Below are 19,970 nucleotides of genomic sequence, written 5' to 3' on the forward strand. Positions count from 1 at the left end.
GGATCTTGCTCTGTTGCCCAGGCTGGAGTGCAGTAGCATGATCATGGCTCACTGCAGCCTCGACCTCCTGGGCTCAGCCGATCCTCCCACCTCAGCCTCCCAAGTAGCTGGGAATACAGGCACGTACCACAATGTTCAGCTATTTTTTTCTATTTTTTTGTAGAGATGGGGTCTCGTCATGTTGCCCAGGCTGGTTTCAAACTCCTGGGCTCAAGCGATCTGCCGTCCTTGGCCTCCCAAAGTGCTGGGATTACAGGCATGAGCCACCATGCCTGGCCATCTTTGGTTTTTGTCTATGTATGTATGGCAGTAGAATACTCCTTGTGGATGAATCCCCAGGTTTTATTTTCTAAGTAAACCTGATGATTGTTTTTCTATTGAGAACAATAGTCTTCCTGGGTTTTCTTTGCCCCCACATCCTTGAGTTAAATTTATTTCTATATTTTGAGATGTTCTTTTGTGTTTTTTATCTCAAAATCATATTGAATATATTTCTCTGTGAAGTAAACATTAAAAAATCAAGATTCTGCACTAATACTGGAAATCAAAGACCGACTTTCATTCTCCCTCTGACACGTGTCTGCCCTACGCAGACTTTTGGAGAAAGTAAGTGTGTTTGTCACTATCTGATAAAGAGAAAGAATTTGTCTCCACATCCACACACCTACCTTTTAGTGTTTCAATGTCATAGAAAGTTGCCGCAAACCTAGTGGACCGATGGGATGCTGAGCGAGAGTCCATACTGGTAAAACTTTTGAGCCTCAGCCTGCATCTCCACAGCTTCCAGTCCTCAGAGTGAGTAATTCGAAGTAGTTCCTCCAAACTAGAAGCAGCCCTGATCTGCTGTTCAGATCGTTCTAATGTGGACTGAGATGATCGCTTAAAAAAACAAAAATACCAGTTTAAAAACAAGTTACTAAATTTTAAATTTGTCATAATAATCTTCATTTCTGACACTTAGAAGTGTAAATACATCTGTAATTAGAGATACTATTGAAATGTATGCCAGTGCCTAGGAAAAAGGATATCTTCTAGTATTTTTGGTTTACATTCTGCTCATTTTTGATTGAATCAGAGGATTTACTTATTCTTCCTGGGTTCTCAGAACACTTACAAAGAAAATTGTAGTGCATTGAATGGTGGGCCTCAAAATGATATGTCCACATCCTAACCCACAGAACCTGTGAACATTACCTTAATTTGGACAAAGGATCTGTACAGATGTAATGAAGTTAAGGATCTTAAAATGAGATCCTCCTGGATTATCTATGTGGACCCTAAATACTGTACAATGACAAGTGTCCTTATAAGAGACAGAAGAGAAGACAGGGACACAGAGGAAGGCCATTTGAAGATGGGGGCAGAGACCGGAGTGATGCAGTCACAAGCGGGGGATTGCCTAGAGCCATCAGAAGCTGGATGAAGCAAGAAAAGATTCTCTCCAAGAGTGTTTGGAGGGCGTGCAGCCTTGCTGACCCTTCCATTTTGGAATTCTGGACTCTGGAGCTGTAAGAAAATACATTTCTGTTATTTTAAGCCACCAAGTTTGTGATAATTAGTTATGGCGGCCATAGGAAACGAATAGATGTTTATCATATTATTTTTGTGACAGTAGCTACTGACAGTTGTTTTCATCTCTGTTATTTGTTTGAGAAATTGATCCACAAAGGCCTGGGTAACCTGACTACAGTCACAAAAAAAAGATATCAAGCCCCTGATAACCTGAATTTTCTTACTTCTAACTCTCTTTGTTTTCTTTTAAAACCTACTATTTCAAAAACATGATTTTCTTCTGACAAAATACTTTTCTGGGGTTTTACGCTCTAGAAGTATAAGAGTTTAATATTCTTATAGAGTTATCAAATACTCTTCTAGAGTTTGCTTTCCATACAGTTGCATGAACTGTATTGGCGGATACAGTGCAACTGTATTGGATGGGTTTGTAAGAAAAAAAAGACTTGGTAGATAAAAGATTTTCAGTATGTAGCCTCTTGTTCAAAATTGGGGGCTTAGTTATATAAATAATGATATATGCATACAATGAATTCTATGTGACCATCAAAACAAAGGATGTAGAGGTATATTGGGACAGAACGAATTGAGATCCTTCCTGGAATGTGCTGGAGAAATGATAAGGTGATCTATCTATGGCTAGGGCCTCCGATTTTCTCTTGCTGACCCGGTAGTTACTAGATGTTTGTTTTGCTGGATGGTTGGAATATGCAGGCTGAGGCCATTTGTAGAGCTGGGATGAGGGAGGAGGCAAAGGACCAGTGCTGAGAGAGGAGGGTGGAAGGGAAAAGTGAATGTCAGCTGCCTGCTGCAGGGCGAGGAACAGTGAAGGAAAACAAAGATGAGCAAAAGGGGCTGTTAAAAGGCTTTGCATTGGGTAGTGTGATGTACACTCTCCTCCACTGAGCCTCAAAAGCTGTAGTTAAAATCTACATCATGCATTAGCATTTTAGGAGGAGAAATTTTTTTTAGACATGCTAGTGGACACTGAGAGTTGTCCAAAAATGGGTACTCAGAAGAGCAAGTGTGGTCTAAGTCATGTGTGATTCAGCTATGATATAACCTCTTTTAAAATTACTTATGTATTTTTACTTATGCACTTATGTACATCATATATACATACTTATATGGATATATGAGGAACATCTGGAGACATATACATGAAAATGTAAACAAAGGTTATTCTTTATTTATTTATTTTCGAGACCGAGTCTGGCTCTGTCATCCAGGCTGGAGTGCAGTGGCACCATCTCCGCTCACTGCAACCTCAGCCTCCCAGGTTCAAGCGATTCTCCTGCCTCAACCTCCTAAGTAGCTGGGACTACAGGAGCCTGCCACCATGCCCGGCTAATTTTTGTACTTTTAGTAGAGATGGGGTTTCGCCATGTTGCGCAGGCTGGTCTTGAACTCCTGGGCTCAAGTGATCTGCCCGCCTTGGCCGCCCAAAGTGTTGTGATTACAGACATGAGCCGCTGCGCCTGGCCAACAATGGTTATTCTTTAGATCAAGAGCTGTCAAACTATGACCTCCCAGCCTAATTTAGCCTGCTGCCTGCCTGTTTTTGTAAATCAAGTTGTATTGACACACAGCCATGTCCATTCATTTACTTATTGTCTATGGCTGCTTTCATACTACAAAAGCAGAGTTGAGAATTTGAGACAGAGACCTTCATGGCAGTTTCAATCTGAGGCCACTTGTCTTTTTTATTCTCAATTCTTTAATATTCTCAGCCATTATCATTTTCATTATTCCACCTATAATATTGCCTCTACTCTCTTTTTTGAAAAATGTTGGAGGCTTTTAATCATCTTACATGTCTCTTAAATGTGCTTTTATATTTAGCTATTTTTTCCTCTTCACCTCTCTCTAATGTGTTATGGGTAAATTAATTGGTTCATCTTTCCAATCACCAACTCTCCAATTGTTGTGAGTGTAGAGTTTACTTTGTTAAGGTTTTAATTTCAATCACCGTATTTCTAATTTCAAGCATTTCTACTTCATTCTTCTTCCTATCTACTTTCTGTTACATTTCTGTATATTCTTCCTAGTTTGTTTTTTTTTTTTTTTTTTTTTTTTTTTTTTTTTTTTTTGAGACCGAGTCTCATTCTGTTGCCCAGGCTAGAGTGCAGTGGCGCGATCTCGGCTCACTGCAAGCTCCACCTCCCGGGTTCACGCCATTCTCCCTCCTCAGCCTCCTGAGTAGCTGGGACTACAGGCGCCCACCACCACGCCCGGCTTATTTTGTTTTTGTATTTTTATTAGAGACAGGGTTTCACCGTGTTAGCCAGGATGGTCTCGATCTCCTGACTTTGTGATCCACCCACCTCGGCCTCCCACAGTGCTGGGATTACAGGCGTGAGCCACTGCGCCCTGCCCCTAGTTTGTCATTTTAATTTTATGAATATTATTTCTTTATCTCTTTGAGGGTTGCAAATATATTTAAGTATTTCTTCAAATTATTTTAGATTTTAACTTTATAGGTATGACATATCCTGATTATTCATTTTGTTGCTGTCATTCTTAGTAATAATTATATTAACGTGATTTGGAATTTTGGTTAGTAGTTCCATTTTCATTCAGAGATTCATTTTTCTTTCTCATTATTCTTTCTCCAACATTTAGAAGTTTTATGGTTGTACCCCATAATTCCCTGGGTCCTGAATCCGAATCTTGTTGAGTATTTATGATTCAGGGATCAGCTCAGCTCACGTCCTAGTTGCAAGGAAGTATCTGCTTCCTCCTTTGCCCCGTTAAGTAATTTCATAGAAGTCACAGCTCCAGGCAGCAATGAGCAGTAACTCTTCCTTCCTCTTTCATGGATCTGATGTAGTGCACTAAAAGAGCCGATTTCCAACTGAAGCTAAATTTTTGATGGCCCCTGTCTTCTAGCCCAGATCCATAAGTCCTGCAGCTTCAGCTTCATGGCTTCAGTGCCATTTCTGTAAATGATTGTCATCTGCAGATGTTTGCCATCATTCAATCAATTTTATATTCTACGGACTAAGAACGATCTGAAAATATGAATCTACAAGGTTATCGCACTTGGGAATCCAGATGTGAGTGTGTGTCTGTGGGTGCATGTTTTTAATAAAAGCGGGAGAATTATAAGCTGGGGGAAAGAGGCAACAGACAGGAAGAAAGAAAAAGCACATGCAGGAGAGCTAAGGCAGGACCTAGAGGGGTTGTTTTGACATAAGTGCCAGAGATAAGTGGATGTAGTGTGACTAGATGAGAGGATCACTGTCAGAAACAAGAGGAAAATACAGAATGACATGGGTTTGTAGATGGCAAGACTGCCTGGGAAGCTCAGTGAGCTCATACCTGTGGTTTCTCACTTTTCTATAAAGTTTGAATCAAGGCAAAATTGTGGGAGTGAGAGGAGTGGGGAGCATGAGGATCATAGATCGGGTTTGTGAAATTGGCTTGCCACAGCTTCCTCATCTAAGAAATCTGGAGATGAAACTGAACAATTGCTAATGTCTCTGGCAGCTTTGAAATTCAATGCTTCTCCATTAAGTCTTATTTGTCAATAGTCTCTCTTTTCCTGATTATTCATTCTCTTCTAGTTGGACAGTACTCCATATACAATTCAGTCTTCAAAATAAAACTTTGTGACAATGCTGCTTCCACGTGAAAATAATGAAACCAAGCAGCTTTTTAAAGATTTTAGAGTTGAAGCATATTGAAAGGATTTTTATGTATTGAGGCAAATTTCACTCAATACTATCCAAAAATACAAGGCCAGGCATGGTGGCTTACACTTGTAATCCCAGCACTTTGGGAAGCCGAGGTGGGAGGATTGCCTGAGCGCAAGAGTTCAAGATCAGACTGGAAACATGGTGAGACCCTGTCTCTACTAAAAATACAAAAATTAGCCAGACATGCTGGTGCATGCCTGTACTCCCAGCTACTCAGGAGACTGAGGTGGGAGAATCACCTGAGCCTGGGGAGGTCAAGGTTGCAGTGAGCCATGATCTCGCCACTTGCACTCCAGCCTGGGCAATGGAGCAAGATCTTGAAAAAGAAAGAAAGAAAGAAACAAAGAACGAAAGAAAGAAAGAAAGAAAGAAAGAAAGAAAGAAAGAAAGAAAGAAAGGAAGGAAGGAAAGAAAACAAAGAAAGAAAAGAAGGAAAGAAAGAAAGGAGAGAAAGAAAGAGAAAGAAAGAGGAGAGAAAGAGAAAGAAAGAAAGAAAAGAAAGGAGAGAAAGAGAAAGAAAGAAAACAGGCAGATGTATGGTTTTATTATAGTTCTTACAGGATTCAATTCAATCTTAGAAATATTTTTAAACTATCCAACTGTGAGAACTCAGGAGAAAATATCAAATCTCTGGATTGAATTAAAGTAATTAAATGGCTCATACAACTTGCCTCATCATAAAAAATGCAGTGTTTACTCAAGTACTCAGAGTTATTTAAGCTTACTTTCAACCCCAGAATTTAAAACCTAGTTTGAAATAACAGAAATTGCAGACAGTCATTTTGCTATTTTAAGTGGAAGTACTAACAATTAAACTTAAGTAGAAACCTGACAACTAATTCATCAAGGGCATACATTTTCAAAGGGTTCAAGAATGGTTGTTTGTTTCCAATCGGCTTTCTGCACTGGTTGATTTTTGTATAATGAACTTTATGTTATCCACTTGGGTAAGACAAAAATAACAATTAAAAATGTGTTTATCCCAAATACATACTTAAACCATTGATTTCAGTGGTTTTAATTACTAAACCTTTGCCAAGTAAATTGCTCCTAATTTCTTCCTATTTTCTGATGGAAGTGCTAATCAAAATCAAAATAATTAAAAGGTTTTCATCTAGAGGAAGAAAGTGAATGAAGCAGGGTTACCAGATCTCTGCTTTTTATTACAGCGGCAGCTTTTTTATGGTAATTAATTCAAGACTACTAGCAATTTCACTCTTAAATAACAAATCATTCTCTAATTTCTTGGCTACCACAAGCCAGCTTCTAAATTGGGAGGCTTAAAGTCTTTTTAATAAGACTTCACCATCATTTGAATGTATGCTCCTTTCTGTGGTACAATTTCAAGGGTAGTCATTTCTCCTTTTGCTAATTTCTAAGTTCACACAGCATTCTCCCCTGAGGAAGCATGAGCATCTCCATAGCTTCCTAAGTATTAATTTAGGTCATGGGTGACCAAGATGGCAGGCAAGATATTTGGAAAGGTATAGTGGTGGGGTTTGTAGGAGAAACTTAGAAGTGTCCCATGTTGTGAGGAAGTCAACGGCCTTCTGTACTCCTACCAATTTCATCTCTCAATTTCCAGCCCCTCTCCTTCACCAAAAATACATATCCAGTCAAGTAACACATTCAAAGAATGAAGAAAGGCATAATTTGGGGATATCAACGAGCCTCAGTGGAAAAAAAAAACAGCAAGGGGTTCACTTTGGTTGGGCATAGAGCAAGTTTAGAAGTGGGGAATCTGGCAAATAAGTTAGGAAGAGGGGCTGGTGAAATGAGATACCACTTCACACCCAGTAGAATGGCTATAAACAAAAGGACTGACAATACCAAGTGTTGTAATGGATATGGAGCAACAGGAACCCTCACACATGGCTGATGAAACTGTAAAATTGTATTGTTGCTTTGGAAAAGAGTTCAGCAGTTCTCTAATAAGCTAAATTTATTATACAACCAACTAATTCCAATCCTAAGTTTCCAGCCCCTAGAGACAGAAAATAGATTATTGGCTGCTTGAGGCTGGGAGTGAGAATGGAGGGTTCATTGCAAAGGGACATAACGGACCTTATATGGATGATAGCTATACAACTCAGTAAATTTCCTAATATACTTGAATGAAATTTTATAGTATGTAAATTCTATATTAATATAGTTGTATAAAATTTTTAAAAAGAGGAAGGACTGGAGGCATGAAGACCAGGCTACTTTGACCCAATTTGGGAGGCAATGAAAAATGTTGCATAGTTGAACAATGGAATATTATTGGACATCCATTTTATCAACTTGCTCTTTCGTTCATTTCTTCTTGTTTTGACCTTAGTCCATGCTGTTTCCTTTGCCTGGAATGCCATTCACTCTTTGTCTAACTAAATCTTTCTCAGCTTAGATGTTACCTACTCAGGGAAACCTCCTCCATAACTCCCACCCCTGCCTAGGTCTGGTCCGTCACATGGATTTCTAGCACCCCATCCTTGTCCTTCACAGCGCTACCAGTAACACTAATGAATTGTGTCATTTCTTGTTATCTGCTTGTCTTCCCCACTAGGTTGTAAAAACCACCTGAGCAGTAATGGTATCTGTCTTATAGCAATAGTAAGAGCTGAATAAATATTTATTAAATGTATGAATAAACAACTTGATTCACCAAAAGCTATAGAAAAAGTAACCCTGAGATTATTCATGTATTCAAAACTACATCACTACATCACTTGTCTTTTGAATATCTTCTTTCAGTTCTCATTCCAGGTCCAAAATAAATGCCACTTCTTCCATCAAGCATTTTATGAAGTCCCTAACTTAGACTATATTATTTATGAACACATTGTATTTCCCTTACTAGACTGAGATCTCTTTGAGGGTAGGATATGTGTCTGATTCATCTTTTTAAAGTAATAAGCACGTAATACATATCTGATGAAGGAATTTATAAGTAATAAATACATACATGTATCTGACAAATAGCAATTGGGCCCAGGTTTGTGTGGTCTGTTGCATATTTTATATGTAGTACTGCCTCTCAAAACTTAATGTGCATACCTGGGGATCTTGTTAAAATGCAGATTCTGACGCAGTGGGTTTGGGGCAAGACAGGATGCTGCATTTCTTTTTCTTTTTTCTTTCTTTTTTTTTTTTTTTTTTGGCTGAGTACAGGGAACTTTATTGGTGGTACATGACAAAGTGGGGCTCCCTAAGCCCTTCCCTCTTCAGGGGGTCTGCATGGAAATTGTGAGGAGAGGAGATCCTCAGTGTGGTGGGGACTGAGCGTGGCAGGGATTCCCAAGCAGCTGAGGGCCTCTCTCTTTCTCTCACGCTCTCACTGGGGCTGATGGTCCTGGGGTGTTACTCCTTGGAGGCCATGTGGACCATGAGGTCCACCACCCTGTTGCTGTAGCCAGATTCATTGTCATACCAGGAAATGAGTTTGACAAAGTGGGGTCTAACAAGTTCCCAGGTGATGGCAATACTGTTGATTGGCTGACTGCACTTTGAGAAGGGTTTAAAGCAGGGGTTCACATTGTTAATTTTAAAGCTAGCAATCTATAAAGTGCACCAGGTTAACTTGAATAAAAACACTATCACAGCCAGGTTTGCCAGTTTGCAGAAACTATCTAACTCTTCTCTCTCACATCAACATTTGTAAAATTAATGTTATAGTGGAAAATAACATGCAGGTTAAACAAGAAAATTTTTATCTTTTTTTCAAGAATATAGCTGGCAATCTTTAAGAAAGATGATATATCCTAAATAGCTTTGCAAGTAATTTTCTTTTTTCTTTCTAGCATTTGATGTCTAGATAATTTTGGACATCTTTTTATTAGACCATGTTTCTGTCTTAATCTTAAACCTGATAACACTTGATTTGCCTTCTATAACCTATTTATTTCAAGCGTTCATATTTGAATTTCTTTGGGAAGAAAGTAAATCTGATGGCTCACTGATTTTTGAAAAGCCTGAATAAAATTGGAAAGGACAGAAAGTTAGGAGAACTGACTAGATAAACTGCTACAGTATGAAATTGGTATTACAGGAGGGAAAAGTAAAATTATTCATTACCCAAAACTGACTTCTTACAGCTAGTGCATTGTGCTCATTCCAAATTCAGCAGCAGTTCTATCAGTAGCGCCATTGAACCTGGGTATACTTATGATTTCTTTCAACGTTAAAAAGAAACATAGTGTTGCTCTTTTTCTTAAAGCATCAGTGAAATTATGGAAAATTACTTAAAAAATGAATACATCATAACAGTAAAATTTATTATGAGAGCACGTAGTATGTATCTGTAGCCCTAACACACGGGATGAACATTTTACTACTACCCAGATTTGTGTTGAACGAAAACATCGTGTATTGGAAAGGAGAATTCAACAATTAACTGTTGAAATTGTGAGATTGATGCTTAAAAAGATTTACACCTATTTACAATTTGGGGACAAAAAGGCAGGCTTCATTTTTCATATGTTTGATGAAAACTGGCTTAAGATATTTGTAAATAGAATCAAGAGCAAAACTGCAGAAACTTGCACATTGGAAAGCGCAACAAGTTCCTGTGATTGCAGTAAAAATATTTACTATTCTAAAAAAATGAGAATTGAAGACTTAGCCAGTCAGATGAGGTTTTTCATGAACCCATTGTGGAAATTATTGGATTAACTGAGCCAAAGTGGTTATGCGTTCTCCATCTATTTAGTTAGCACTTTGTATCGTTATATACAATTTACAATACATGTATAACTTGTAGCTATAAACATTTTGTGCCATTAAAGCTCTCACAAAAAAAAATAATAAAGCAGGGGTTCAAAATCTTGGCTTCTTCTTGAATCTACCTGGGAATAAGCTTCAAAGAAATACTGATGCTCGAATCTTAAATCTCACAGATTCTCATTTTTTGGGTCTGGGATGCAGCTTTGCCATCAGGATTTTTTTTAAAAAAACTTCCCAGGTGTTAGCCTTAGAGGAAGATAGGTGAGGGCTATATAGGAACTCTCTATATTGTCTCTCTACTACTAATTTAGGGCATGAGAAATGCTGTTTTTAAGTTACAAGACCCAGGTTAACTCCTGAACTTCATACAAGTCCACTAGTCTTCAAACGGTCGATGCATGCTCAGAAATAGTCTTAGTCTTTAAATCTATTTGATGTATACCTTGGGTTCAAAATATTTGTATGAGTATCTTGCTGACCTGGATTTGTAAATCCTTTTCCTATCTCAAGATACCTGACCATTTGCAGGTCAGCTCCCAACCTGTACGACTTTTTCAAGGTTGAAGATCAACAATATCGCTTTTCAGGCTAAATAGCATGATGAAGTTGGCTGCCTTATATGATGCCATCCTAAATGACAGACTAAATTGCCTCTCAAATTCCCCAAAAGCCAAACCAACCAATTTTTCAAAATAAAATTAAAGATAATAGGTACTGCTTTAACCTACTGAATTCAACAAAAAAGTACAAATTATAATCCTTTCAAAAGGCAACCCTAAAAGGTATTTGAAAGAAGATATGAGAATATAAATATACATGCCAAGTGGAAGAGGCTTTGGTTTGGGAGTACCTAGCCGGTTCCAATGCTGGTTTTGAGCTGTAAGGCGATCAGCAAAGAAGGTTTAAGGGGGGACCCTGGCTACTTTTCTCAAAGAGCTTCAAAAAGCTTTTCTTGAGCCATTCCAATCCCATGCTATTAACAATCCTCCTGTTCTATATATATGGAAAAGGAGGCCAGCTTTGCTAGATTCATCCCTGGACCTCTAGAGAGCCATGGGTCTGAGACTATCCTTCCAAGGCTTTAAAAAGCTGTTGGTGCTATTTTCTTTGTCAAATTGTGTTGGCAATATGCCTTCAGGAAGCTTGGTGATAAAACGGTGTGATGAATAGAATTTGTATATTTAGAATACCCAGAAGCTTTAGGGTGAGTTATGGAAGGGACACATTTTACACAACTTTCCCTAGATTTGCTTAAAAATTTACAAGTGTTCCCTGGGGGGCGTGGTTCTCTTCTTACTCACCCTGGAGTTCAGGGACATTGCAGTCAGCAATTTCCCTTTGCAGTGAGTTTGGGGAGGTGGATTCGGTTGCAATACAAATAGTTCCATGTTCCCTCTACCTCTTAGCAGCTTCTTCTGTTTCACTGGAAGAGCATTTTGCATTTCCTGTTTAACCTGATGGTTCAAGCTCAACCAAAACCACCAAATTTTTCCTGGTTTTGGGGTCCAAGTAGCAATGTCTCACTCCACTCCCGGCCTTCCTCAGCAGATGTTCTCCCTCCCCCACCTGTCGAGGTATCTTCCCAGATCAAGTTAGATTTGTGAGTCTGAGCTAAAGGTTTGTGACTTTGCCTCCCATAGCTCTCAGTTGGAAATAACATTCCCCAAGATGAAGCTTTGCCTAATATAGTAAACCACTCTGTCATCTGGAGAAACAGCTTACTGGAAAGAAAAAGCATAGATTTGAATTGTTCAAAACTGGCTTTGAATGGTATAACACTCTGGAAAATGTGTTTGCAGTTTCTTATAAACATATGCTCACCATATGACCCAACAGTCCTACTTCTGGGGATTTTACCCTTGATAAATGAAGCCTTATGTTCACATAAATACATGTACATGAATGTTTGTAGTAGCTTTATTCACAATAGCCAAAAAACTAGAAACAACTTATGTGTCATTCAATGGGTGAATGGTTCAGCAATCGATGGAATACTACTCAGCAATAAAAAGGAATGAACTACTGGGACACTGGTAGAATCTCAAAGGCAGTATGAGTGAAAGAAGCCAATCTCAAACTGCTACATACTGTATGATTCCATTTATATGACATTCCCAAAAAACCAAAATGACAGTGAACCAAAAATACAAAACGACAGTGAAGGAGAACAGATCAGTGATTGCCAGAGGTTGGGAGGCTGGGAGGAGGGTCTGACTATAAAAGGATAACGTAAGTGAATTTTTGGGGGGTGATGGAATAGTTCTGTATCCTAATTATGGTTGTGGTTATATAAATCTATACATGTGTTAGAATTCATAGAACTACACACCAAAAGGGAAAAAATCCATTTTACTCTATAAGTTAAAAAAATAAGCTGTCTTTGAATCCAGGCACTACCTTTTCTTTTTCTTTTCTTTTTTTTTTTTTTTAGCTATTTGACTGAGGATATGATATTTGACTTCCTTAAGGCTTGGTTTCCTCATTTATAAAGCAGCATTGTTAATAATAGGTCACCTCATAAAGCTCATGAAGAGATTATATGTGGTCATATGTAGGAAAGGGTCAGGTATATGGTAGGCACACAATAAATGTTGCATTCCTTTCTTTCCTTCCTCTTTCCTTTCTTTCCTTCCTCTTTCCTTTCTTTCCACACTTAGGTGTGTCCTGTGTGTTGGGGTTTAGAAGTCTGTGTTTTAGGGTCCCTGATATTCCTTAGAAGCCGGACAGGTGAGCTTGAAAAGAGCAAGACACGGCAACTCCATAGTAAATAAACATTAAAAAATTTTTTAAAAGACAACTTTCCCAGTGTCAACCAAAGACAAACTTTTTCTCTCCACCTTGCCTCCATCTCCTTTTTAAAATGGTTCTAGGAGGTATTTTCAGATAGAAGATGAATTTTAAGGTATCTGCTCAGGCTTTAAATGTCTTTAGAAGTGTGTAAAGAAAAAAACAACCCACATTTTACATTTTGATGTTTTGTTATTAGGGTCTGACTTTACCTAGAACAGATGACACCTGATGGTATAGGGTGTACTAACTAGGGCAGGGAGAACGCACACTTGCTAATAATTATTACTGTAGCTATGGCTGCTGTGGCTGCTCAGATGGAACCTGCCAAGGGTCTGATCTTGCTTCTCTGAAATCCAGAAACCTGGCCATTTAAGGTTGGGGTGGGCTCGTCTTTCATTTCAGAGGCCTCATGCTACCATTGGTGGTTCTGGTGGCTCTTTTCTTTATGCAATTCTATATTTAAATGAATATATATGAAATCCAAGTTGTTTAATTAAACTTAGACTGAGGAAAGGAACTACAAATGCAGGAAAAGAGTGTGTGTGTGAATGTATGTGTGTGTGCGTGTGCATTTGTGTGAGTGTGTGTGCATGGCTGTCTGGGTTTTTTAAGGACATACTAGGGGACTAAATGCCTGGGACCTCCACATCCTCCAATTTGATGAAGACTGCTTGTGGTTTTCTCCCAGCCAGATCATCTAGCACTGGGGGAGATGGCCATGCCCTGCCTTTATGTGTTTGAAATCTGTGCTCCACTCAAATGCCTCTGTTCTCACTTGACATAACTGTGCTTAGGATATGTGGGGGCAGATGGGTGTGGGATGGGCTTGAATGGCAAGACAACCCCAGACCCTCTAGAAGTATGCTCTGAATAACTCCAAGGGGTTTCTGAGGTCTGTTACAGTCTATCACTGATCTCCAAGATCAAGGGCCCAGTGTGCCACCCAAAGCCTTTATGGTGATTAGGCTATTGTTAAAAACAATTTCATTTCCACTCCTGACTCTCTGAGGGAGGGATATATTTCCCAGCCCTACTGACCAATGAGACATTACAAGACATGATGCAAGGAGAGGCTTGAAACTCACCTATGATTGCACGTTTTTCTATTTCCACCATCATTGCAAGCACATGCTCCTGCTAGCCCACTGATCAAAGGAGGATGAGAGACACCTGGGGCTGACCTGCACCAAACCTAAGCCTTGAGCCTTAATCCTCTGACTCCCAGCTGACTTGGAGACATAAGTGAGAATAAGGTAGTGATGTTTTAAGCCACTGAAATTTGGACTGCTTTGTTACACAGCATTATTGTGGCAATAGCTAACTGCTACAGCCCTATTCCAGCTAAAGTATAGCATAATCCATTGGATGGGAAAAAGGATCCTTATGCAAAACTTTATTGTCCCTTCTACAAAGCAGCCTTGCTATGCCAGCGGCAGTCAGCCCAGAATACCCTCTTTCACATTTCTTCCCTAAGGATCTAGTGTCCCATATCAAAATCCACTGATCTCCTCTTCCTCTTCCTTATCAACATCCTCTGCACTCTCTAAGATGCCCAATCATCCCTAGTCTTGCTGTGACAATGTACTTATAAATGAAGCACACCATTGCAAAGTTGTTTTCACTTTTTCATTCCACTCTGTTCTTTTTGTGCAGTTTCTTATTTAGGGTGTTTTTTTTAGCATATTCATTCAATCAAAATTACACTCTTTCTAACACTCTCCATAATGGAACAGTAAGTAACAGCAAGAATTTGCCATAGGGACATTCAACACATGTTATTTTCTCTTTCCAGAAGCAATGTTAGCCAAACCTAGATTTCAGGAAACCAATACTCATCTCCAATATGTGAGTGTTATAGTTACTTAGGAATACTCAGTGAATGACAAAAAGAGAATCAGCATAAAAATTTACATTACTAAAGTTTCAGGCATAAAATTATCCTTCCCACTGGCCAAATTGAACTCCCTGACTGTTAGTAAGACATGCAAATACTTAAGACATCTTTATTTTATAAAAACATCATTTCCACTCATATGTCTGGCACATGGTAGACATTCCACAAATATTTACTGAGATGAATATGTGTCTTTCCTTTTCCCAGGGAGAAGATGCCTCCTGAGAAATAAACCTGTCTTCCTTCAGCACACTTTACCCCATTGACCAGCCATGGTTGTTTCCCATCTTCACTAAAGTTGTTCTGAATGTGGTAATGTGATTTCCTAAGCAAAGTATACGTTCTTCCGTGCATTAAAGGAGGCATGACACATGACAGAAATCAGTGAATTTTTTTTATTCCATCTCCTTCTACTCCTCCCAAGTTGTCTCAATACAATTCATTTTCCAGCACTGCTGTAAAATTGAGAATGTTTTTGACATTCTACAGTCAAAGGTGTGTTCAGAAGCACTTAGAAGTCACCAATGTGAAGAACTCACCATGTGTCACAGTCATTAATACGGTTTGTCAAATATTTCTATCTCTCTGCCTTCTGAGCGCATGGTGGGATTGCACTTCCTGGCCCTTTGTGGCTAGATGGGGCAGTGGGTCAAGGGGCTGCAACTAGAAGTAATATGTGTCACTTCTGGGCCAGAGAATTTAAGTGCCAGGGTGAGGCGCTCTCAGGCTCTCCCTCCCTCTGTCATAGTGATTCCTAACATTCAAGATCGGATACTCAGCCAGCTTCATCCCCATGTGGATTTGACCCCAGATGAACCAGGCTGGTCATGTGGTATAAGCAATAAATAAGTCTCTGTTGTTTATGAACCACCAAGATTTTGGGGGTGTTTGTTTTCACAGCATATCCTGGCCTAACCTGATAAAGTATCTGACCAGAGTATTTTGCCATAATTTACCATGATTTTACAAACAACCTAGCATAAAATGAAAGCATAGGTAGCATTTCTAAGGATCTCAGGGATGAAGGAAAACATCAAGATGTTGAAGTTTTGTCCAGACCCCTGTGCAGCCAAATGCTACTTTGCTCATCTCTCTTTCTGTTACCAACAGGCTGGAATAATGGGCTCAGATGACTTCCTTCTATACCTCTGGCTCCTAAAAGGGAACGCCTTATAGGATGGCTTGTGCCTGGAAGGACAGTGGAGAAGTCTTTGATACATCCACACAAACCCTATCCTACGCCCACAGGAAAATAGCACAGGGTGAATATACTGCCTTAAAAATGCTTTAGAATTTTTTTTAAATCATGAAGTCAGACAAGCCATCATGAGAGTAGATGTTGGAGATGATTTAATGCAGTAGTTCATATCCTGATCCTGGATATCTAAAAATCCTGAGGTCTAGTTCATCAATCAGTCAACAAATACTGTTTTTAGTATCTACTCTATTACAGGCTTTTCACTGGTGATTGGGATGCTGCAGTAAACAAGACAATTAAGAGCTCCTTTTCTCAAAAACTTGTATTCTAGTAGATGGCGACAAAGCAATAAATGTATACACAGGCAAATAAAACATGTCAGGTATGGATGTGTACCATGATGAAGATAAAATAGTGTAATAATTTATATATAACACAATTGCCAAACCATGACCCATGGGCCAAATCTAACCTGCAGCCTGTTTTTGTATGGCCTGTTAGCTAAAACAATTTTTTACATTTTCCAATGGTTGAAACAATTTTTTTTTTAATTTCATGATGCAGGAAAATTACATAAAATTCCATTTTTAGTGTCCATAAAGTTTTATGGGAGCACAGTCACACCTTACATGATCTTCTCTGGCTACTTCTCCAACCTCAACAACTGCACTTCTGGCCTCCACTCACCCCACCTCCAGCTGCACCGGCTCCCTGGCTAATACCCAGACATCGAAGCCAACTTGCTGCGCCCACCATGGCCACTGCACTGATGGTTGCCTCTGTCTCTCTTATTACCTTCAGGACTCTGTAGAGACATAACTGAATCAGAAAGGTCTCCTCTGATTTATTCAGTACTGTATCCGCTCCCCCTACTTGACTTTCTTCATAGCATTTATCACACCTGACATGTTACAGATTTGCATATTGTCTGCCTCTACCCATCACACTCGGAATGCAAATTCCAAGAGAATTGAAACATTGTCTTATTTCCTGCTGCATTCCCAGCCCCTAGACTTATTTCCTGCTTCATTCCCAGCCCCTAGATCAATGCCTAGATATATAGGTGCCCAATAAATACCTGTTGAAAAAAATAAATGAATGAATTGTCAAATATTGGAAAGCTCTAATGAGAGACAAGGCAGATTCTTTATGAACTAGGACATCACAACCAGCTAAGGCTTTCATGATGCAGTAGCAGGGGGCCTCAGGGTGTGTTTGCTGTATAATGCCCTAGTGTCTTGGTAGGGACTGCAAGAACTAGTGGCAAGGAAGACAGAAGAGTGAACTTACCACCAGAAAAGCAAGGGAAGAAGAAATGCTTCCATGTCATCTTTGTCTCATCTCAGTCACATTCCCAATTATATACAGTTTCCACTCTCTCTGTTCATCCTAAGCTGTAGAAAAAAGTTGAGCCTAGAAATGTTCTCAGAAACAATTTTACTGTCATTTGTGTGCCTATTTCTGTAGCACCTCTATCCAATTGTGGTAATAATAAATGTATCTGGGAGTCCCAGATCTTATTACCTCAAGTTCTACATGGAATCATGTGTGTGGGCAAATACTATATTCTCATTCCAGAAATTGTCTCTGGGATTTATAGTAAAGGTTTATCCACAGGTCTAAAACAGGATTTTTATGTTAAGAAATAAGTCATACAAGGAAGTACTATATTGAAGATGTAAGATATTGAGGATTCTATTGTATCCTGGGTACCAATAATACGCTATAGTGATATAAAAGTTTCAGCCACCAGTTATAAGTGAGTAACTGGATTAAAACAGATGTGTATAGAAGCATATAATTCAACACACTTAACTACAAGGTCATAAATAAAGAAGAAATTAATGGGAAGTATTTCAGATGTCTTTTGTGCCAAGGACTGTGTCTGACAGAAAAGTGGACAAAAGCTTGCTGGGCCATTTGACCAACATCAAAGTCAATGGACTTCCCTGTACATGACTTTGGAACTGGAAATCGGGCAGGGAGAAGGAGTGGGACTGCTTCCTGGAATTAAATATGGAAAATACACCTCAGTCCTTGTTATTTGATTCACTGTAGAGACAATTTCAGGAGAAGGCAAGTAACACAAATGTAAAGAAGTCTTGTGAGCCATGTGGCTTCTCATGAAAGAAGTATCCCACATTCCTGTGGATCTTGGACTGATTCTAGTCTTACACAGAATGTGAAAGACTCCATCACCCACCAATATTCTTCTACCAGTGTAATTAAGAAAGAGGGTGGATAAAAAAAGATAGTACACAGGGAAGATAAAGCAGAAAGAAACAAATTCTGTCAGAAAAAAGTTGTGAAAGCCTACTATGGCCTGGTATTCCTTTGTTGCAATAGTGACATGTCTTCATTAGTGACATTGAAAAGATTTATGAAGGCTGGCTTTCCCCAGCATCTTCAGAAGACTCACAGAATTTCTGGGGACAAGAATTGTTTATTAAATAAACCAGAAATAGTGCTGGCCAGAAGGCCAAATTATTTACCAAATGTCCAGAGTGTCTACCACATTGTACTTAGGGCTGTCACATACAGATATGTCTATATGCATGGAGCACCCTAGAGTTGTGCAGTGCACATCGTGTACAACTGTATATGACTGTCTGAGCTGTATTAAAAAGCTGGAGAAAATAGAAACAGAAATAAATTCCACATCTAGGCCGTAATCTGATTATATTAATGAATGATGCATAGGTACTGGGTTAAGCTTATTTCTAGAGGAAAACGTGTTCTTCTTAGACTGAGAAACTTAACAGCTAAATAGTATACACAGTGGATTTGAAATCTTAAGTTGAGATTTTCAAACAGATTTGTCTCAGTTCACATGTTCCATGCACTGCTGACTCCAAACAGCTATCCTTGCAAGCACAAGTGGTAAGACTAATGAAATTAGGAGGCCTTACACCCAAATGGCATTAAGCACAATCGTCCAGAGCACTAGTAGCTATTTCATGATTGCTACAGGAAAAAAAAAAATCTTCACAGATACCTAGAACTATCGTAGAGGCAATGCTAGTCTAAGCTGGAAAACTGGACAATCTTCAAAGCCAGAAAGTGAAAACTGGGCTGGGGGTGGCTGGAGGACAACCTAGGAGCAAAATTGGCATCACCATCCATTCTGGAAAAGAGGTGGTTAGAAGAGGGGAGGGTGAGGAGAAAGAAATACATATGGACCAAGTACCGAGGAAGACCATGAATTTCTTATAATAAATAAAACATTTTATTTCAAAAAGTAAAAAAAAAAAAAAAACAAAAAATTCAAATACCACCACCCTAAACCATTACCACCATGAATACGTTTTCACACTACATTTTAATTTTAACAAGAATAACTTTAACATTTAGAAACATTATTTCCTCTTAGATTTTCTTTTCTTAAAAGTTGGGGAAAAAAGAAAACTATAACCAATATTATATATCTCATTATCCCTTACCACTCAGTCATATCTATGCCAAAACTTCTGTTTAGCTATAGGCAATCCTTTCCTTCATATCAGAAATAATTTTTTTTTTTTTTTGAGATGGAGTCTCGCTCTGTCGCCCAGGCTGTAGCGCAGTGGCGCGATCTCTGCTCACTGCAAGCTCTGCCTCCCAGGTTCATGCCATTCTCCTGCCTCAGCCTCCCGAGCAGCTGGGACTACAGGCGCCCGCCACCGCGCCCAGCTAATTTTTTGTATTTTTAGTAGAGACGGGTTTTCACCGTGTTAGCCAGGATGGTCTCGATCTCCTGACCTCGTGATCCACCCGCCTCGGCCTCCCAAAGTGCTGGGATTACAGGCGTGAGCCACTGCGCCCGGCCCATATCAGAAATAATTTAATTGAGCGAGGGGTAGGGTGGATATAAGTTCAGTATATGTAGCTTCACTTTTTAAAGGAAATTCTGATATATTCTGAAAAAAAAATTGCTAATCGTATTAGTAAGCATAGAATGAAAAAATTGCTAAGCATATTAGTAAGTATATAGTGCTGCATCCTCCACGTGTAACAACTTGTTTTCTGTCACATGCAAATTCAGCTGCTTTCCTTCGTTACTCCATTCAACAAATTTATATATTAACAGTACATTCAAAGCTTTTAAAACTTCACAGTACCAGCCGGGCGCGGTGGCTCACGCCTGTAATCCCAGAACTTTGGGAGGCCAAGGCGGGCAGATCATCAGGTCAGGAGATCG

General features: G+C 39.2%; 1 protein-coding gene across 1 annotated transcript in view; it reads right to left on the reverse strand.

Annotated features, from left to right (window-relative positions):
* VEGFD (vascular endothelial growth factor D) overlaps positions 1–19,970 on the reverse strand; it is a 38,759-nt gene that overhangs the window by 16,491 nt on the left and 2,298 nt on the right. The window contains exon 2 of the mRNA XM_520946.6: positions 669–879. Coding sequence (XP_520946.2) covers positions 669–879 — 211 coding nt within the window. The remainder of the gene's footprint in view (positions 1–668; positions 880–19,970) is intronic.

Source organism: Pan troglodytes, chromosome X, assembly GCF_028858775.2.
Source record: "Pan troglodytes isolate AG18354 chromosome X, NHGRI_mPanTro3-v2.0_pri, whole genome shotgun sequence".
In the NCBI taxonomy this organism is placed as follows: domain Eukaryota; kingdom Metazoa; phylum Chordata; class Mammalia; order Primates; family Hominidae; genus Pan; species Pan troglodytes.